The 22,007-nt window shown below is 35.5% G+C and overlaps 2 protein-coding genes across 5 annotated transcripts in view; both read left to right on the top strand.

Moving 5' to 3' along the window:
- Positions 1–14,003, top strand: part of ATP11A (ATPase phospholipid transporting 11A) — a 137,064-nt gene extending 123,061 nt beyond the window's left edge. The window contains exons 25-29 of one of the 4 annotated variants that reach the window (XM_058184438.1): positions 713–778; positions 1,628–1,731; positions 2,553–2,718; positions 7,509–7,641; positions 9,904–10,041. In XM_058184438.1, the coding sequence (XP_058040421.1) occupies positions 713–778; positions 1,628–1,731; positions 2,553–2,718; positions 7,509–7,598 (426 nt within the window). In that variant the 3' untranslated portion in view covers positions 7,599–7,641; positions 9,904–10,041. Of the gene's footprint in view, positions 1–712; positions 779–1,627; positions 1,732–2,552; positions 2,719–4,250; positions 5,460–7,508; positions 7,642–9,903 lie in introns of those variants that run through there. The other 3 variants (XM_058184437.1, XM_058184436.1, XM_058184439.1) reach the window with 3 other exon arrangements.
- A 4,038-nt stretch (positions 14,004–18,041) lies between these two features.
- Positions 18,042–22,007, top strand: part of MCF2L (MCF.2 cell line derived transforming sequence like) — a 103,852-nt gene continuing 99,886 nt past the window's right edge. Inside the window, exons 1-2 of the mRNA XM_058186828.1 lie at positions 18,042–18,232; positions 19,325–19,409. The gene's annotated coding sequence lies outside the window, so the exon portion shown is untranslated. The remainder of the gene's footprint in view (positions 18,233–19,324; positions 19,410–22,007) is intronic.

The raw sequence follows: 22,007 nt of genomic DNA, 5'->3' as shown, positions 1-22,007 counted from the left end.
AAGACATGTCAGTTTTCAGGTGCCTGAATACTGATCACATGTCCATGGGGTTACTGCAACTGTCATGTTAAAAACTGGTCATAAGTCACTTTTTTCAGTGCCGTTGTAACTTCCAACAGTCACTAAACAAATGGTTATAAGTTGAGGAGTACCTATACATGGGTTGTAGCATTATGACTCAATCTTAGAAAGCTGAATTCAGTAGTAGTATACAGGATGTGTTGCAAGCATTAAATGTTTAATTCCCATGTGTCATCATCATATTGGTCTATTACAGGTAGTTCTCAACTTATAACCATTTATTTAGTGACTCTTCAAAGTTACAACAGCACTATAAAAAGTGACTTATTATCACCCCTCACACGTGTTACAGCATCCCCAGGTTCCTGTGATCTAGAGTCAGGTGTTTAGGAACCAGCATCATCTAAGAAGATTGCCGCATCCAGGGATCATGTGATCATTTGCGACTTTCCCAACTGAATTCTAACAAAGTCAGGGTGGGGGGAAGCTGGATTCACTTAACAACTTTGTGATTCACTTAACAACTTTGTGATTGTTTAATACCAATGGCAAAAAATGTTATAAAATCAGGCATGACTCCTTTGGCTGCTTTGCTTGGGCAATTCTGATCCCAACTGTGATCATAAGTCTAGGACTACCTATAAACAACATTGTTCTCTAACCTAGGACTTATTTATTCCTTCCTGAATAGATGTTTGGAAACTGGACCTTTGGAACACTGGTGTTCACTGTATTGGTATTCACCGTTACATTAAAGGTATAATTTTCTAAAACGTCAAAATGACAACGTTCTTATAATCCAAATGATTTGGATGTTACTTAAGAAAAAGTAATACCTCAAAGAAAACAAAATAAAAGTTTATAAAGATATTCATGCCATACAAAAGGTAATAAAGAGATTTTTCCCTCATAAATTAAAAGCTGTGGTATTCTCTCAGAGCTCTCTGATTATTTAGTCCTTTAAGAAAATGATTTTTTAGAAATCATTGGTACTGATGTTGATCATAATGAGACTTGTTACTGGTGTGATTCAAAGAAATTTTAAAAAGAGCCTGTACAATTAATTACATAAAATACCTCATCTTATCAGCCCTTTATATAAAGAGTTTCTAAGAACCGTTCTGTATTTGGCTTCCAATTAGATTTGAATGCTTGTAGCTTTTAGAAGAAACTATCAATAGCTATTTCAGTGGTAAACAAAGAATAATTTTACAATTGAAGCTTCTGAGAAATATGATGTAGAGAAAGATGAGAAATAAAATATATTTTTGGCTCGTGAAGGAATAGATCTGATGTGAAAATGAAGAAGAAAATTACATAGTATGGAAGCAGAAAAATGTAGGGGGTGAAATAGCCTGATAAATGCTGATAAAAACTGCAATTTATATACAACTATATTGTATTATTTAGGAGTACATTTCAGCACTTTGATTTAATCAGCTAAGTACAAATTGCTCAAAAATCCAGGATTCAGCATGTTGAGGCCATTGTAAAGCAAACAAATATTTATATAGTCATGTTAAGGCCATCATAAAGCAAATAAATATTTATATAGTCTCCTTTCCTATAGATCCTGAAATATTGATAGTAGTATCTTTCTATACAGCTTGCACTGGATACTCGCTATTGGACATGGATCAACCACTTTGTCATCTGGGGATCACTACTTTTCTACATTGTCTTTTCTCTTCTCTGGGGAGGGATCATTTGGTAAGCATCATTGTGAATCGATATTTAAATCCCGTTGTCTATTGCATGTAAAAGTTCAGACATCCAGAGTCACATTGTGTATCTAGGCCCCAATAGTCTCCGGACCATGGAAACCTCTACAGCATCTTTTAGATGGCCCGGGGTGGAAATATAAAACTGAGTATCATTATCATACTCAGTTGATACCTCATCCCACACTATTGGATGACCTTCTCCACTGGTTCACCTTAAACAGGAGAGGAGAAAGCACCACATCCTGAGGTAATAAAATGTCTGTGTGCAATTATTTACATTCAGCTAGTTTTGTATGTATGTGGATGCATTTATGTATGTGTGTTTGTATATATACACACACATACACAAAATTAGTTCCTAATTGCTTCTGCTCCCTTTTCTTGTTATTTTTCTAGGCTCTAATGGGGCCCTGACTGTCCCAAAATCATTCAGCCATCTTCCATGCCTAAAGAGGAATTAAAATTCTCTTAGTTGCTAGACTGGTAACTTAACCACTAAACCAAAGTGGCTCTCCAAAATTGCTTGTAAAATATTTTTTCTCCTAGCTTGGGGAAGGCTACTCTGCCAATGTAAATATGTACATTAAAGAGACAGGTTAATAGAAAATACTGGCATTGTAGCTATCGCCATGCAGAACACTAAAATCCAGTGAAAACATAGTGTTTTGATCTAACCAGTTTAGGAATGCGGACATGGGATATAATAATAAAAACATGCATGTTGAAATCTATATTGCTTTAACATTATTGTTAAAGCAATTGTTAATTGCTTTAACAATTGACAGTATTTTATTTTTCATCCTTTAGGCCATTTCTCAACTACCAGAGGATGTACTACGTATTCCTGCAGATGCTATCTACTGGTCCTGCATGGCTGGGCATTATTATGCTTATAATTGTTAGTCTTCTTCCAGATGTGCTCAAAAAGATTCTGTGCCAGCAGATATGGCCCACAGCAACAGAAAGAATTCAGGTAAAAATTTAGCTTTGCTTTTACAGAAAATATCTACCTAAATACCTTCTAAATGTCTCTGATGTTATTGTTTACATTTTTATTGAATCAATTAGTAAGACACTGAGAATACAGTAAGTTATTGTAACATTTTACATAGTAGTTTATTTTATATATGATTGGAATATAATGTATCTTTGAAAAAAGAAAAAATGACAAAAACAACAATATACAAATCACATAATTTGAGAGTATATATAAATTTTTAATCTTAAAAAGAGATATAAAATCGTAAAAATCCATACCAATTTTTTTTGTTTTTTGCATTTATATCCCGCCCTTCTCCAAAGACTCAGGGCGGCTTACACTATGTCAAGCAATAGTCTTCATCCATTTGTATATTATATACAAAGTCAACTTATTGCCCCCAACAATCTGGGTCCTCATTTTACCTACCTTATAAAGGATGGAATGCTGAGTCAACCTTGGGCCTGGTGGGGCTTGAACCTGCAGTAATTGCAGACAGCTGCTGTTAATAACAGACTGTCTTACCAGTCTGAGCCACAGAGGCCCTTTTTATATCAAAAACCTGTATAAATAGATATAATTTACTACCATAGGAATTACATTGTTATATTGTATTCCACAGTCTTGTTATATGGAGACCAAAGGTGAGCAAAACAAACTTTAAAAGATTCTTCAAAGAGTTTTTCTATTGTTTCTTACTTTTTAAACTACTATTGGTCCCAAGAAAGATGCATCTTAGTTTTGCTACAGTCAGTTTGGCACCTAAAAAAATAGCATATATTTATTCGTTTCCAAGGAAAATGGATAATAAAATTACATTGTGATTAAAGACTATTGTATAATTTTCAGTTTTCTCAAAATATTAAAATGATTATTAAATTTCCATTACCTTTACAGATATGTAACAAGGGAATTAAAATCCTTCCAGCACAGATTAGAAAGATTATATTTAATGTCATGCAATTTAAAAGGATATAATAACATATTATTTTGATATTATATTCTATTTTCTGCCAATTATATCCAAATGTTTACATAGTTTTACTTTGCTTGCCAGGAAGTAAGCTAGAGACTATATCTTTATGTATTCATGTTTTATAAAGCTTATTTCCATTTTGGTTCCTTACTATAATTGTGTAAACCAACTTCTTTCTAGCTATTCAAACAGATTGTCTCCATAGACATGCCCACACCTGCAGAGTTGAATGTATGATGGGTTGAATGGTTTTAGCATCAGTGTATCATAACTTTAAAAGATAGAAGTATCACTGCAGTCAAAGGCATTGTACCCAAAATCAAAAATCTGTTACCCTGATAATCTAATTCTTTCTTAAATCACCCTTTAAAAATCAAATCTGCTCTAAACTTCATAGATCTATAATGTGGTATGCCAAATTAGGATAAAAACCACTACTGCTTCTAATGTTTTATCTAACCTCCAATAAAGACTTCAGAGGAATGCATTCCAAAACAGGGTCACATATTATTCTCTCTTCCCTTTCCTATATGCTGTTGAAATTCTCAAGCAAGCATTTATCTTGGATTTCGTGGAATAACTATGCAGACCACAGGTAACTGAGCAGGTTTCCAACAAGCCCTTATCAGTCTGCACCAATCAGAAACCAGCTTGGCCAAAGGCCAATTAGAAGTCAGGACACCTAGCTATAAAATCTCTGGTCCATTGCCCGTGGTCTGCTTAGCAATTACTTTGTTTTTCAAGATGCCAGCCATAGATGCTGGGAAAACACCAGGAAATCTGTTCTCATGGTCACTAAACTCTAAAGCCTAATATTGTGAAGAAATCCTCCAAATAATAAAGCACAGTGAAGTACAAAGCATGATGTTCAACATCCAAGTTTCCAGTCAATCTGAAATATCATAAGTGGAAGGAGACAGGAAGGGAAAGCCTAAACCAGACATTTTGATCTCAAAATCTGACATCAAATTTATTAGCATTTATATTCTTTCCCATGCATTTAATGACATGGTAATTTCTCTAAATAGTCTGATTTGGATGAAAAGAATCCGACATTCAGTTTGCCAAAGTGATATAAACATATTATTTAACTCTTGTTTTTTTCAGTCAAGCTCAGTGTAGGATTGACTGTAGGATAATCTTTTAAATGTAATATGATTCACCTATGTTGACATTTCAAATACAAACCTATATGACTAAATTTAAATGAATGGCCTTATCTTCAGATTGTTGCCTAGAGATTATTTTTAGGACATTATTTTTTTTTAAAATCACAATATGCTATATAAATTGCATTGTATTAAATAATCTGAATGGCCTATGGTAGTAGCCATTATAGAACTGAAACAGTTGCAGAACAAGGAATTAAATGTGTAGTAATACAGTAATAGTAAGTAGTAGAAGCAAGAACTGGTTTGTAGCATGTCACACTTGTCTAAAGAACTACTGAATGCAGTGATATAGCTGAGTTGTCATGTATAGGATTACAGTAATGAGGATGTTGTACTATGTTCATAAAAGTATCTGGTGTACAAGTTTGAAGGATTTCTCCGTGATATGAATGTGCAACTTTCTATATGCATTACATTGTCTATGTTTCTTTGTAAGCCTTTGGGATTTAATCAGATTTATTCCTTCTGTTTCTTCTTTTCCCACTCTCAATACACTCCTGTCTTCCATACTGCTTTTCCTAAATAACTGCTACCTTGCTTTACACTAAAAACGATGTGCACGGGTACTACCATCAATCTTCTTGGGAAATCAGACTAAACACCAGTGCCTTTCTGTTGAGCAGTCTACCATCTTTATGCTTTCTCAGACTTCAAGCAGTCTAAGTTTCTAATGGAGCAAAAGGTGATTTTTTTTCCTGCCTTTCTGCATGTGTGGTCATATCATTGAGAGGATGTTAGAAAGTGCATTCAGAATCGCAACGTATCAATCATAATTCATCTCCTCAGTGGAACATTAAACAACAATTACAATATTTCTATAGATTTTTACTTTGCATTTCCCAGTGAACGATATATGTAACTGTATGCATGTATTCTTTATCATTGTTTGTATATAAATAATACAATAGAATATCCCTGTTGTGTTATATTCTTTTTTTAGTAATTTAAATAATAACAACAATTGCTAAGCATAGATGTGATGGGAATTCCTGAATGCCATTGTTCATTTGTAATCATGAACCATGATTGCCATTATATGAACATGTCTGCCTAAATCTATGGATTCAAAGTATGCTTACTTTGAAAATGATTCAAAATGTTTTGGCTCTTGTATGAGGGTAGCATCTCTGCTATTTATTAAAGAATCTAGGTGTTTTCTTTCATACTTCTAGGTGTTTCAGGCTTGGGAGAAGATGCTATTGTCTTAAGAAACCTTATTAAAATTAATCATGTAGCAGGAATGCCTTTTTGAAATTAGTGTAAAAGTCATAGAAAAATTGGGTTCCTTCAATGGATAGCAGAGAGGTTCATGAGAAGTTCCAAGTACTGGCACTAAATCATTTTCAAAGTATGCCCAGAACTATTAGGTTTTTTTATTCTAATTTCCCTTTGCATACCAGCATGTAATCTTTCCTAATTTGATGAAATTAGGATCTTTTTTCTAAACATAAGCTAAACTTTTATCTAATCTTGTAAAGCAGGATCAGGAATCTCTATACTTGACGTTTGGCCTGGATATCATACAGAGATTTATTCTTTTACTTTTCAATTTCCATTTTGATAGTACAAGTCTGATCTTTTTTTCCAAGTTCTTTACTGTCTTTATGTTGCTCTGCTTGTCATTTCTGAGTGGTAAGCAAGAACATTTATTCTTAACCTCTAAACTTGAAGGAGGACGATTGACTCTTTTTTTCTTTCTTTCTTTCTTTTGCTGTTTTGTTTCCATGGCTTAATAAAGCGTGTATGACAACTGCATTGGGCTATTAAATCAGTGAAACTGCAAAAGCTTTGGAGGAATCCTTTTCTTTTGGTAAATTATTAGCCAAATCTGATTTCCTATGATAATTCTAGACTATTACATAAAGCTAATTAGAATTTCTTCTAACTTGTATCTTTTTCTGACAATTATACATTTATCTCATTTAGCCTGCTATATGTAATTATTCTGGTTTTATAAGATGGGTATTAATGTACCTTCATTTCTACTTACAGTAACATTTTTCTTGCTTCAAACATTTTGTAAGCAAAATATTATTCCTTTAATTCAAATTTTCTTTTTGATTAAAATAACAGTAAAAAACAAGCATTAAATCTGAAAATAAAAGTCAGATTTGAAGTTCTGAATAGGATATAAAGCTATAACTACTTTTCTGCATGTGGCCTACGGGTGTCTTCATTCTATCTTTTGCATAATCGTGTAAGGTATTTATCTTTCCATTTAAAAGCATCACAGGTCTTTCCAGAAACAAATTCTCAGTTGCAAAGAGAACCAATGCAAAGGATCACAATTTTTAATCAGATCTAATTTCAGCAGGAACGGTGACAGTTAATGCTAAAGTCGCTATTATTTGAACAAAGAACAGTTACTATCTTCTGAAGTTCATGACTAAGATCCACTACAAATGTAAAACTAGAAAAAAAAACAACCATTTTATAAAAGAATGTAAAGCCACTGAATTCTAACTATGATAAAACAGTTATTTCTTGACATTTTTTCTCAACTTGTCAGGTTTTCATTAGCAGGATTTAAAGATTTTTGCTTATATGAGCTATCCTAACACAATTATTTACATGTTCCTCTTAAGATATTCATATTGGACCTATTGTATAGTTTGTGTTTTTCCTCATCCTTGCAGAGGAGTTTGAAACATAAATCAACTCTAAATACTTTGATGAACAACGATGACCCACTCCTTGAAGGAAACCTTTCTGCTTCCGAGACATAATTAGATCACTGATAGGTAACAGCATTGACCATGGTACCATTAGGTAATTTCTACTAGTGTGCTGTGATATTTTCAAAGAGAAAGCCATTTCCTCCAGAGGTTTTGCTGTATTTTCTCAGTTTAAGTCTGATTCTTCTATTCTGAGTATTATAGTCTGTTTTTCATTAGTTCACCATACAGGTAAGTTTTTAATAATAGAATGTTGTGGGAGCATGTACGTGCATGCATTCTGAAAAAAAATAGAATTTGAAAAGCAATCTAATTTGTTTTATTTTTTTCACTGATTTTAGTTAGGTTGCATGCACAATTGCAGTTTAATTAAATATGGTATTCAAACAACTATGTGTAAGATGAGTCAAAGAACATTTTCCCAAGTAATTTGTATAAAACTTCCATATATAATGAATGCTGCCAATCTGTAACATTGCCTGTACCTAACATGATGAAACAAGTCTCAAAGGTCCAATATTTATCTTAAATCTCCAAACATGTATATAAGCAAAAACTACAGACTTCAAAGCACTTGGATGGACATTACAGGTACACAGGAGTATGCAGTTCAGAATAAATAAATTTCTCTAAGAAATATTTTCACACATTACAAATGAGGAACAAGGAACAGAGGTACAATTTCACATATGTTGTATTGCATAGATTATAATGTGCAAAGAAGCCCTTGGAAAGTTAAACATATCCAGGGTTGTGTGAAACATTCAGAAGAAAATTTCCCAAAGGAAATTAGCATGAATGAAGCAGTTCTTCCTGGTGCTTTAAAGCAGACATATCTTCTTGGAAGTCTTGTATAGCTTCCTCAACAACTGTCACCAACTCTTCACCTACAGATAATCCTGCCTTTGGGAACACTATGAAGGCAAAGCAATTGTGCATGTTCTTTGCCCTTAGACAGTCAGGAACAGCTACTGAAGCTTTCCCCAGTATGCTTTGTGAATCAGTCCTTCAGATATTTGTGCAACCCTAAATATTTCCTTGTAAATTAGGGATGAAGATAACTTGAAGTGCTTTAGTAGCCCAAAACAGAGTTTCTAAAATGACCTGACCTTTTTCTTTTCCATTCAAAAGTAGTCTAATCTAGTTTGATATCTGAAGCTGGAAATTCGTTTTTGGAAAAAATATCCCACATCACAAGGGAAAAATGCAATGTTTTTGGTTTTTTTAGCATTATAAGATAAAATATGCAGAAAAGCTAAATTATCAGAGAATAAGCATGCCAATTTTTTTCATTTTTAAAAGGTATTTATATTTTGAGATAAAATATACAGTAAAAACATCTGTAGAATTAAATAGCCTATCTGATAGTGAAAATCCATTCAAAATGTCAGATAAATTGGTTTGGGGGAGGATCATTCCACAGATTGAATAATTGTAAGATGTTCCTCAATTCAATAGAACTGGTTATCATTTGAGGGAACAGTTTAAGTTAAGTGATTAATTTGTGTTTTCTATAAAATAAATCTGTCACTGGCAACCCACTGTAGCTCAAAAAATGTTGTCACATTGCTCAGACAGGAGATGGGAACAATTGGATGGAAGAATTGCTAAAAACAAAGCTTATTTTTCAGATTGTAATAAGGGCAACTGCTAGTCATATGATGATAAAAATCACTCTGATTTTGACCACTGGATCCCTCTACCCACCATAATGTATTATACAAAAGATAACATTTGAGGGGGATAATTACAGGTACTGTAGTTTTGCTCCTTGAACCCCAAAGCTACAGGAAAACACAAATCAAGGCTTTGCGACTCCCGAGTAAATGAGGTTTATATTTTCAGTCTTTTAGGATTGCTTTCAAATCTGTTATCACTGTAACAGGTAGAACTTAGAGCACTGTTTGCCAACTATGGCTTTTTTCTTCATATCCAGACTTTTATAGCCATGGCTCAAAAATCAGGAGGTTTTGTCTTCGTAGTTTTGGTTATAGGAAGGGCAAGTTAATTCTTGCATGGAAATATCCACATAACTATTCTCTTTTGAAATTGAAGAAAACTGCCTGCAATTTCTGTAATTTCAATATGTCATGAGTATGTAGAATCATGTAAGAAACAGTATAAAAAGCGGCTCTTAGCTGAGGATTTTCTTATTCCCATCATCCACAATATTAAAGCCACATAAAATGAACTGAAATTGTTCCCTCATTCCAATTGTCTTGACTCTAGTATTTTCAAACAGCTGTCCAAGGTTAATTCTGTAGTCATTTGACCATATTGTCACTTTTAGATAGTAGTACTTAATTTCAGTTGTGACTATTAAAAAAGTATATATTTGTTTTGATTTTTTTGGCAGAAAACATCAGACCACGATCAGGACCCTGTTTCAGAATTCACACCTCTTGCCTCTTTGAAGAGACCAAAATATCGAAGTAATGAATGCAAGAAGTCCTCAGCAAAAAGGTCTCATTCTCATTCTAAAAAAATAATGGTCACACGCTGGCAAAACTATGATTATTCAATGCTCCCATCTATCTTTGGCTACTCCAACTATTCCAAGCGTTGCAATTCCAGCACACAGTACTACCACCAAAGTGCAGGTTTTGAAACATCTCTGTGACAGATCACCAACTCAAGCCTTTAAGAACTACAGCAGCTCCCACCCCAGCCCACCTGCAAAGGACCATTTAAGAACCCAACCAGGAAATCATGACTTTTGCTGCCACATGTAAGATCCTGACAAGCCTGCTACAAAACCAGGAGTATTGGTCTTTTTTTATGTTTTTGAACTATTGAAACAATAAGTTATGTACACAGTCTGGTACTGTGGAAATAGTTCTAACGCTATTTTCATTCTTGTCAGTCAAAAACTGTGTGTATTACCTCCATCATCCCTTTATATTTGTTCGATGAGCCCTGCTTCGATTTGTGACTATCTCTGGATATGAATTTTGAAAAATGGTCAGTCATAAATAATGCTTTTGGATGTTCAGTCAGCAAGTATATTCGCTAATGCTGCTTTTGGCAGTCTTTGTCCTTGGCTTTTTCTGTGGATGTTTCTGCTGTGCAAATCAGCACACAAGAAACAGATTCTAATATCTTTGTATTATCGGAACAGGACTATGTGATCTCAAAATATTCTTCTTCTTCTTCTTTTTTTGCTAAAGACCAATGCTTTTAAAGTATATTTAATATAATCCTTAAGAAGTCAGTCTGGCTAAGTCAAATGTGTGATGTGATCAGTACAGCAATTAGACTGAAAGTAATTATTGAACCTTCAAATTCAGCCATAGGAGTTTGTAGTAATAAAAACCATAGTAGCTCTAAAATAGTATATTAGGAAGTGTTCTGCTAGTCTGTGGTCTTATTTTAATTAAGAAAAGCAAATAATTGATTATTTAACAAATTATTATTAAAGCAAGTATTTCTTGTTTTACTTTTAATTTGATATTAAAAATAGAAGGGGAATCAACACTAAGAAGAAATTTTATGGTATTAACTGTGACTGTGTGTGTTAGCTAGCACCACTATGTGGTGTATTCCCATTATTTAAATAGTCGTTTGTGACTCTAGTTTGCTATCTATTGATTTTAATAATAGCAAACACATACCAGCATGGTTTAATTTTTCCTCCAGTATTTTATTTAGAGTATAAAAAAAGACTTAAAGATTACTGAAACTTAACATTGCTGTTTGTGCAAATTCCCTGTTAACTTCCTGAGCAAGTGGGGACAACAAATGTTTTAAAAGGTAAATTGTGAAATATACATTATATACCAAAGATTATAAAAAAAAAGAAAAGAATCTGGATTGTTCATAGGAGTCCAAGTCTGGTGAAGCTGGTAATGATGGGGCAAGTGAGGAAAACATATACCATAATGCAAACTTCACCCCTTATCTACTTGCACATGACATTTTGTGTTGTAATGAATGGATCTTGTGTTGTAATGTCACAACATAATATCTCATCATTTTTGCGTCATCATGTGAGGAACAAGCACTAATGAATGTTGTCATTTTTATGTTTTCCTATTCCATACAGTTCCCCATATCATAGCATTTCGGTAATTGCAAGCAATTTCCATTTCTGGTGTTGCTAACACACAACATATTTAATGTTATATATTTATTTGACACTGCATACTTGAAGATTGGGTAGAAAAGTCCCCTACATAAAACACTGGTTGTAAAATGTAAATATATAAATATTTCTTATATAAAAGAAAATCAACTTGATTTTATACCTGTACTAGTGATAAATCTCTCTCTGGGTATAATTAGCAAAATTATTTTTAATGTATTTTTTTAGAAATCTAAAAAATGCCTTTGCAATGAAATATTTTTCAATATTGAAGCTCTTTATATATCTGATTTATGCATACATTTGTTAATATATCAATTCTATTTTTAAGTATATGTTTTAGAGGAATTTTTTTATACATATGAGTTTTGGAGCTCTAGAATTTAGCTTATAATGGAATTGAGATTGTAGAAACTCTGATGAATGTTAATATTAGACATAGGTTCGTTCTTTCAAATTCATCCAAAGCTGCTGATTTTTATTTTATTTGCTTTGGCTTGTAAATATTGGCTTTCAATAAGCAAGTCTTACAAGGAATTGCTGCCACCATTATTTTGTATTGTTCCATAAAACTTTGTATCACTTGCTCCTTTATGTTTTCATTTCCATCCATTAGCCTTAAAATGGGAAGACTCTTGTGCAGTTATTGAAAATGCTGCATTCCTGCCCTGCATGCCCAAGAAAGATCTTACGGCAATGTTGTTGCATCGCAACTGTTTCCCACCCCATCCCCCCCAAAAAAATTACAGGCTGAAACATTTAATGGTAGTTGTGGAGAAAAAAAAAATTAAAATGTCTTTTACTACTGAGTTCAAGGGGCATCTGCAGTGTATATATGTGTGTGTAAGTGTGTGTGCATGTCAAAAAAGGGCAAAGAGTGCCTGAGACTGAACTTTCAAAACCCTGCCCCCTTTTATCACCCACGTAAAAAGAGGCTGGGCTTTAATCATGTAGTAGCTGACACGTTCTTGTGTGACTTTTTTGACCGTCCCCCTCTAGGAGCTAGTCCTAGACTTAATTACTTTTTAACATTAAACTCAATGTCTCCTGTAATGATGGTCAAATCTGGGTTCCCTCTGATTATATTAAGTTAGAAGACAGTTTTGAATTTAAAAGCTCCATTTTGTTCTGGGTTCTAAAAGAATTTTAGGAAAATGACAAAAGGAAAAGCTATCTAGATATTAACTTCAATTTTCCTTCATTGCCTTTCTACAAAGAGACGTGTGTAAAATTCTAGGGCAGAGACCTCTATGCACTAAATCTCAATGTATGTACACTGGTGCACCCAGTATTGAATTCTACCAAATAAGTGAGATAGGCAGTCATTACGTCTTACCTTGAAAATCTGAAAAACTAAACTGGTTATTAGCTCAATGTGATGCTTGCACCCCATTTGGTGATGGAAAACTTTTGTGATCTGAGTGGAAGCGAAGGAAATTGCAGAATTATTTTTTATAGCTGCGGTTTATTTCTATGCACTGTGGATTATACCCCATAATTAGATATTACAAATGAGTAGCAATAAATAATCTTGATAAAATTAATAAAAACTGATGGAAATCTAGGAAGAGGGAATACTTCATTTTGTTTTATTTCCTCCCCAAGTCAGTGCTATCAATTTTCCTAGTTACTTATGGTCTATTATTTTGTCCAACTACCTGAAACAAAAACAAAACCATTTAATCTCCTGCTTGCATTGACCTGTTTATTATACATATCATGCAAGTATCAGAAGAAATTACACATTGTGATATCCATAAGATCATGTCAGAAAGCTTTAATGGAATATTGTCAAAAGTATTATAAAAGAAATAATTATGTGTATGATTGTACATTGTATAATTGCACACATCAGTTTCTATAGCTTTACCTTTGTCAAAACTATACAGAATTTTAAGTATGTCTGAAATTCTGTGATGTGCTTATTGTTCTCAATAATCTTTCAATCTATATTGCAAAGTAGAATTGGCAGAAAATGCTCTTGGGAAAAGCGGAACATAGTTACTAGAACATTAATCATTAAAATATCTATAGTCATCAGCACTAAATACTGACATGTATTTGTAAATGGTACAGTGATAAATTCACTTGCCTGATAATTCAGCCTTTAAAATCTCTGTTAGATTAATCTATAATACTTCATTAAAAGGTTCAAAGCAGTCTCAATTATTAAGATATATATATATATATAAATTATATATAAATACGATATATACATGTGCATTGATGTAAAGTTTATTTTCTGTGCTGTTTTTAAATTTTCATTTCTGTAGATAACATGAATTCTTTATATCCATATTTTGGGACTTTGTGTAGATTCTCTATAAAGCAGTAGATGTTTAAATCTGCTTGCAATAAAATAAAATTTACATATTTGTTTTGGTGTATTGTGTACCAGTCTGCGAGCATGATGCTCTTAATTTAGATAGGAGTTTTTAAAATTGTAATTGTCTAAAGTACAATTTAATTATACTTTGCTGAATACATTTATACACAATCAGATTTTAATTTTTTACTATCAGTGCAGAAAAAAATTAGGGGTATTTTCAGAAGAACTAATCTTTATCACTTATCTGGTAAATTTAATATAGAAGCATCCCAAATACAAGGGAATGAAGTATTTTTAATGAGTTTTTAAAAAAGTCTAATGCACATACTATTGCAGAACTTTTAGCATTGAGAAAGCAGCCCTCATTTTACTATGTATTGAATAAGAAATTCAGATTATTTTGCAAGGGAATACAGTACAATACTATACAATACAGTACAATACAGACTGAAAGAATTAAAGTCTTCCATACGAAAACATTTTTGAATTTTGCAATATTTGAATAAAAGTGAAAATACCACTTTAGAGTCAATATAGATAAGCCAGTCTATTACAGAAAGGACATAACCAAATTAATTTTTGTATATGCTTGTAATACTAAGTAGTTTAATGTCATTAGGACTAACAGATATGCCAAAAACACCTGATCAAGCATGATTGTTACAGTGACTAGTTAAGGAACATGCCTGTTTTGCTAGTTTTGCTTTTTAAAATTAGCATTAGTTCTTTTTCTTATAAACAACTAAACAACAGTGTCTTGATCTGCACAGGAGGGAAGAAAGCTCTGCTTAAACAAAAAAAGCCTTCACACCTACATAAAATGAAAAATAAAAATTGAATATGGGAATTGAAATTTGGCAACTTATATTTTGGAAACAATTATTTTTTGGACCAACTAATGGTTGATAGGAGAAAGCTTGACCGTTCATAAAACTGCTGCAGTTAGGGGCATAACTATTACAGGTAGTCCTCTACTTACGACCACAATTGAGCCCAAATGTTCTGTTGCTAAGTGAAGCATTTGTTAAGTGAGTTTTGCCCCATTTTACGACCTTTCTTGGCACAGTTGTTAAATAAATCGCTGCAGTTGATAAGTTAGTAACATGGTTGTTAAGTGAATCTGGCTTCCCCATTCACTTTGCTTGTCGGAAGGTCGCAGAAGGTGATCACATGATCTTGGGGCACAGCAACGGTCATAAATATGAACCAGTTGCCAAGCATCTGAATTCTGATCACATGATCATGGGGATCCTGCAAAGGTTGTAACTGAAAAATGATCGTAAGTCTTAACTTTGAACAGTCACTAAATGAACTGTTATAAGTCGAGGACTACCTGTATTCGATTACAAAATGCTACCTGTTGTCCCATCATCTTTATTTGCATAGAAAATGTACTGGTAATCCTTGACTTACAACCACTTTTTAGTGACTGTTAAAACAGCCCTGAAAAAGTGACTTATGACTGTTTTTCACTTATAACCATTGCAATATTCCCATGGTCACGTGATCAACATTTGCCTCCTTAGCAACTGTTAATTTACTTATGACAGTTGCATTGTCCCAGGATCATGTGATCACGGTTTGTAATCTCAGCCAGCTCGACAAGCAAAGGGAATAGGGGAAGCAAGATTCACTTAACGACTCCATGATTCACTTAACAACTGCAATGATTCACTTAACAATTATAGCAAAAAAGTCACAAAATGGGGCAAAACTCACTTAACTGCCTTGCTTAGCAACAGAAATGTTGAGCTCCATCGTGGTTGTAAATCAAGGACTACATGTATAGGGCTATTTTGCCAGCTTCCTGCTTATTTATTTATTTATTTATTTATTTATTATTTAAATTTATATACCGCCCTATCTCCCAAAGGACTCAGGGCGGTTCACAGGCATATAAAACATCGATACACAAAATTAAAATAATCTTTAATCTTTATATTGATTTCATAGATAAAGCCAGAGATTTACAAATTCTATATACTTCACCAACGCAAAGATGTGGCAGGGAGCGTGGCAGGCCTGTAATCACACATTATCAGGTCAGTATTTTGTCCTCTACACACGCTTAATGTGATTCTAGTCAATTTACTGAATCATCTCAAGTCACTTGGAAGATGCTCCCCCATATAATATCTAACATGCAATGGATAGTGTACTATACTCGAATACATATGAGATATGGTGACACAATGGTTAAAATGCAATATTGCAGGGTAATTCTGCTGCCTGCCAGCTGCCTGCAGTTTGGTAGATTCTCACTGGCTCAAGGCTGACTCAGTCTTCCATCCTTCCAAGGTCAGTAAAATGAAGACTCGGATTGTTGGGGGCCATATGCTGACTCTGTAAACCGCTTAGAGAGAGCTGTAAAGCACTGTGAAGCGGTATGTAAGTCTAAGTGCTATTGCTATTGCTACATTATGGAAGATACCAGGCAATCCAACATCCACTGTTTCAGAATACAGCTCCCACAATTCCAAAGTATGGATAGTCCTTGACTTACAACAGTTCACTTAGTGACCATTCAAAGTTACAATGGCACTGAAAAAAATTACTTATGACCATTTTTCGTACTTATAACCACAGTCACATGATTTACATTCGAATGTTTGAAAACTGGTTCATATTTATGATGGTTGCAGTCTCCAAAGGTCATGTGATCCCCTTTTGCAACCTTCTGACAAGCAAAATGAATGGGGAAGCCAGATTCATTTAACAACCGTGTTACTAATTTAACAACTGCGGTGATTCACTAGAAAAATGGGGCAAGAAAAGTCATAAAATGGGGCAAAACTCACTTAACAAATTTCTCACTTAACAACATAAATTTTTGGCTCAATTGTGGTCGTAAGATGAGGACTACCTGTATTGCCTAGACTTTAAGGGCTATCAGAGTTACAATCTAAAACATCCAGTTAACCCATGGTGGCTTATGTCTAAACTACATACGGTCTTGGTCTGATTAGATCATGCTGCAAATGGAAAAGGCAAAGCAACTGGCTAGCATTGTCTGGGCTTGAAATCCATGCAATCTGCATGTCCAGTAAGCAGATAGGAGTCCACCAGGTGGTAGTCTAGACTTGGCACGCAAAAGAAACATCCTGGAGGAAGACAGCAACCAGCTGTGTCAATATTTCTACCCATAATACTTCATGGACATTTCCATGAAATCAACAGCAAGCAGTTAAGCCGAACATTTCCTCTCCTACATTTTTATAGCTGAACTTTAAGGCCCTTAGAGTTACATTTCCATTCCAGATAAAACATACTCATCATATCGATAAAAATAGATCACTGATCATTTTTCTTGTGCCGTCTTAAAACGGTATGGACTACCAACCAGGCCAGTCATAAAGATCTAACCGTTTAGCAATTAAGGCTTAGTAACCACGATGTTCAAAGGGGATGCAGGGCAGCCTTAATTCCTCATCCGTATTTCAGTTCTGATCCTCAGGCTGGAACGTTGATGGATCAGGCCTGGCAGAAAAGCTTACATTTTGTAGGGCAGATCTTGAGAAACTTCCACACACACACCCACACCCACCCACCCACCCACCCCTTAACAGCTACTCTCAACCAACAAAGGCCAGCCTGCAAATCTGGCCAACGTGGACAGGGGGCGGGGAAGCGCGAACATATAGCTGCGTCGGCTTCGAAGGGAGGGCATCCCACTGAGCTCATTCAGTTCGGTCCTGAGCAGGCTTATAAAAACGCAATCCTCTTAGCCGCCATCCAGAAAAAGGACCAGAGGCTGCGAGCCAAGCCGTGAGAGAGAGCACGACAGGAAAGAAAAGGAAAAAACAACAACAACCACTCTTAAAAGGGAAGCAGCCAAGATACTGGTCCGAAAGGCGGCTTTCATCGCCCCCCCCCCCGCATCTCTAAACCCACAGCCTGGCAAGTGACAAAGGTGTTGAACTGCAGCATCCCGCCTTTCTCTCCTCCACCTCTTCTTCTTCAGTCCGGGCGGTGCAGCGGTTGAGAGAAGTGGGCGGCGCTGATTGCAGGCGGAGAGGCGCGTGTCGGGCTGTGAAATGCCGTTCCGCCCCCTTCCTCTCTGCCTCTCTCCCCACCTTACGAGCCGCCGGTTCCCCGGGAGGGGAGCAGCCGCGGACTGAAGGAACTGGCCGCAGAGAGCCGGGCAGGGGAGGCGACCGTTGCGGGACCACTTTGGGGCTCCATTGTGGTCCGGAGAAGCAGAGACGCCAGCAATCCCGCCGCCGCCACCACCGCCTCTCCCGGGGCTGGTGGAAAGTCAAGGAGTCAGCCCGACAGGTGCGCGAGATCTGCGTGTGTGTTTGTGCGTGCGCGTTTCTTCGCTTGGGCGGTTCCTCTACCGCTGCTGCGTGCGGGAAAGTGCAAGGCGCGTTGCCAAGGGCAAAAATTGAAAAGCCCGGCTTTCTCCCGCCTTTCGCCGGCTCCGTAGAAGGGAAGCCGCACTTAAAAGAAGGAGATGCGCGGAAGTTTCTTTGACTTTGACCTTGGCTCGAAACGGGATCCTGGTTCGCTTTCCAAATCCAGTCCGCTATCAGGGTGAGAAAATATTTGCGGAGGCCGCCGGGCTCTTCAAGGCCGGGCGCAGGCATGTGATGGGGACTCGTAAACACGGTGTGTGGACCGTTTGATGCAGCTGTGCGGATAATTCAATTGTGTAGAGCTCTGGATTCGGCCTTTGGGGTGGGTGGGCGGGGATGTGTGTGACGAAAGCCGTGTAGATTTTGGGGGGGACAGTTCGGTTTAAGACTCACATCGTGAATTATGAAAAGGTGGCTCTGGACTGGATTGCTGTGTGGTAGCCTCATGTTTATTTATGAAAGTATGATAAATATTGTAGGAGGCCGGCTTTTCACCTGGGTTATGTCTTAAATAGAATTCACATGTTTGGAACAGTTCCTAAAAATTATGACCCACTCCAAAACTCAAAAGAAATGAGATTTCATTCCCAATTCTGGTTAATGATTGCCCTCTGGTTGGTCCTGTTCCCAGGAGTAGGAATATTAGTAGCCCAAAGACTCCTGCGGTTAAATATTAAATTATTAGGATTTTTGGTAAGATGACAGTATAATACAGCTGTACCTCCCCACTGCAGACTTGATGCAAAAGTGATACAAGGTGTACTTGTTAACATTATTTACTTAATACAACTCCTAAAATTCACTTGACAGATTCCTTGAAGTTTGTTGTGTGTCCTTCCATGTGATCTATAGAAATGAAGCTGGAACACTATACTATCTTCAGATTAATCCCTAGATGAATAAAGTACAGATTGGAGAGAGAAGAGAGAAGGCAGAGAGATCATTTGTGATTTCAACATCACTTCAGTCCTCAAACATTTGAAATTGATTTTCCTTTTGTTCATTGTTACAGACAACAGTGGGATGCGCTCACAGTTCCCTTCAGAAACAATACTTGGAAAGTTGTAGTGGAACAAGTGACTTCACCATTGCTTACAGTAAGCCTATTATATCATTTAATCAAGGTATCAGATCAGATGAAAACTATTTTAATATGTATGTAGGCATAAGCAGTAGTATTTCAAGATACAGACAGAGAATAACCTACAATGGAGAAATGTGTGTTATGTCTAGAGCAGTCTATACAGTTATCTTAACAACTAATTTATGACAGAACAGAACAGAACTGAATAACAGAGTTGGAAGGGACCTTGTAGGTCACCTAGTCCAACCCCTTGCCTAAGCAGGAGATCCTACACCATTTCTGACAGATGGCTGTCCAGTTTCTTCTTGAAAGCTTCCAGTGATGAAGCTCCCACAACTTCTGAAGGCAAACAATTCCATTGGTTGATTTCTCACTGCCAGAAAATTTCTCCTTATTTCTAGGTTGAATCTTTCCTTGATCAGTTTCCATCCATTATTCCTTGTCTGGCCTTACTGCTTGTCCTCAAAGTTGTAACTGTTGCATTTCCACATATTATCCCATTTCAAGCACTTGACAAACAGATCGCCTTTATGACTGGTTGCAGCATGTCACAGTCGTGTGACTATAATTTGCAACATTTTTGCTGTTTTGCAGCAGAAAATGGCAAAAAATGCCCATTGGATATGCTGAATTTTACAACGGTTGCCAAAACTGTCATAAAATTGAGTCTTTGGTGATCCACTTAATGACTGTGACAACTTATGACTCAATTGTGGTCTTTAAAAGAGGACTATGTGTAGCAGAATTAATCTTCAAAAATTCAGTTCACCAATAGACCTGGAAATTTATTTCCTATATATTCTTAGAAAATAGTTTGTTCTGATAGGATTATCATAGTTTATTAAGTGTATTGGTTATTGAATTTTTTTTTGCTCAGCATAGGATTTTCCAATAAAAATGATACCAAATTATTCTATAAATCGTGAACATATATGTCTTTACTTTCTTAAAAATAAGTACTGGCAAAAATAATTAAAAGTATATTGCTATATTTTGGCATTCATATAAATGCTAAATTGACCTAGGAATGAGCTTTTCTGTCAATAAAATATTGTGAAAAATATTAGAAACATTGTAATTTTTTTAAAAAGATGTCCTTTGTTTGTTACATTTCTAACTGGAATTAATCCAATGCGTTTAACGGAACTCATTGCCAGATAAATGTGCAAATGAGTCTAGAGTCCCATGCCTACCTATTTAGAAAAATGTTCATTTGAATAATTGCATTAAATTCTTTTGTGAAATAGCTTTTGGTAATTTGACTTACTGGAGTGGATCCCAATTGTTGAGTATATAGAAAATATTTCATATGCTAAATTTCAATTATGAGGTAAACTTTTAACTGTAGACAGTCTTACCTTAAGCCAACAATGGGGACCAGAAAATTCATTGTTAGGGTGCAGTTATAAGGTAAGACAATGGCTTCCCCATTGACTTTGCTTCAATGGTGGTTGCTACCGGTTCACCCCGAATCGGGCAAATGGATAGCGGCTGCGGCAGGAGGTTCCGCCCATCCACCTGGATGTCTCTACGCATGCGCAGAAGCGTCACACACTCACATGCCCGCCCACAAACAAACTGGTAGTGGCCGAAATTGCAGTTGCAGTACATTTAAGGAGAGAAAATGTTTTTTGTAATATTAATATTTGCTTTATTCTGCTTGTGATTCTTCAAATTTGGAACCTTTAAACTAGTTCATATCATACATGCACACAGATAAAACAATGAAAAGTAGAATATTTATAATTAAAAAAAAACTTTTAACTTTTTAAGTCACCTTGATCAAGCCCATTCAATAGCTACTTGCCTTGCTCAGTACAGACCAGAATATATAACTGAATTCAGAAGGAACCCTTGTTAGATGCTGTGTTCCTGAGCATAAGTGGAGTGCTAAGAAAATACTGAGTAAATAAGTATCAATAAGTCCCATTCAAAAAGAAAAATGTTCTTAATATAGTTCTGTTAAATGCAGAGGGTCGGCTTTTTAAGCCAAGTATCAATGAATGCCAGCAAATATTATCCTTGATGTAAATAGATGTATTCAGAAATGCATAGGATAGGAAAGCCAGTTAAAATTACCTTTGAAGAGAAAAGAAGTTACCCATTTTCTTACAGAGACTCGTTTTTATAAAAATAAAATTAGAGACAGACAGGAGACATAATATAAAAATCCTTCCCCTTATCGTATCTCTTATCACTTGCTCTAGTAGTCCAAAAGCTCATTGGATGATCCAATTTCCAACAGTATTTTTTATCTATGATCTAGTGATTCTAGTGATCTATCTAGTGATTGGCCAAATGTTTTTTGGGAAATGCTTTTTTATGAACATATCATTGATAAAGACAGGATGTGGCATTTAGTTTGATAAAAAGAAAATGGATGAAATTAGAGTTAGCACATTCAAATTATCCTTTATCTTGGTCATAATTCATCTCTGCCAAGAGTTTATGTGGTCTGCTTATGTCATTCTTAGCAGCATTTTGGGAGTGTTTATTATTACAGTTCTCTTGGGTTTGGGAGCAATCTGGTTTGAAAATGCTGAGAGCTTATTTTTTTTCTCCTTTTTTAAATACCACTCTATTAGTTCCTTGCCTTCATACCAGGACAAAG

Source organism: Ahaetulla prasina, chromosome 5 (genome assembly GCF_028640845.1).
Source record: "Ahaetulla prasina isolate Xishuangbanna chromosome 5, ASM2864084v1, whole genome shotgun sequence".
In the NCBI taxonomy this organism is placed as follows: domain Eukaryota; kingdom Metazoa; phylum Chordata; class Lepidosauria; order Squamata; family Colubridae; genus Ahaetulla; species Ahaetulla prasina.
This window is presented reverse-complemented; position numbering and strand designations above follow the sequence as displayed.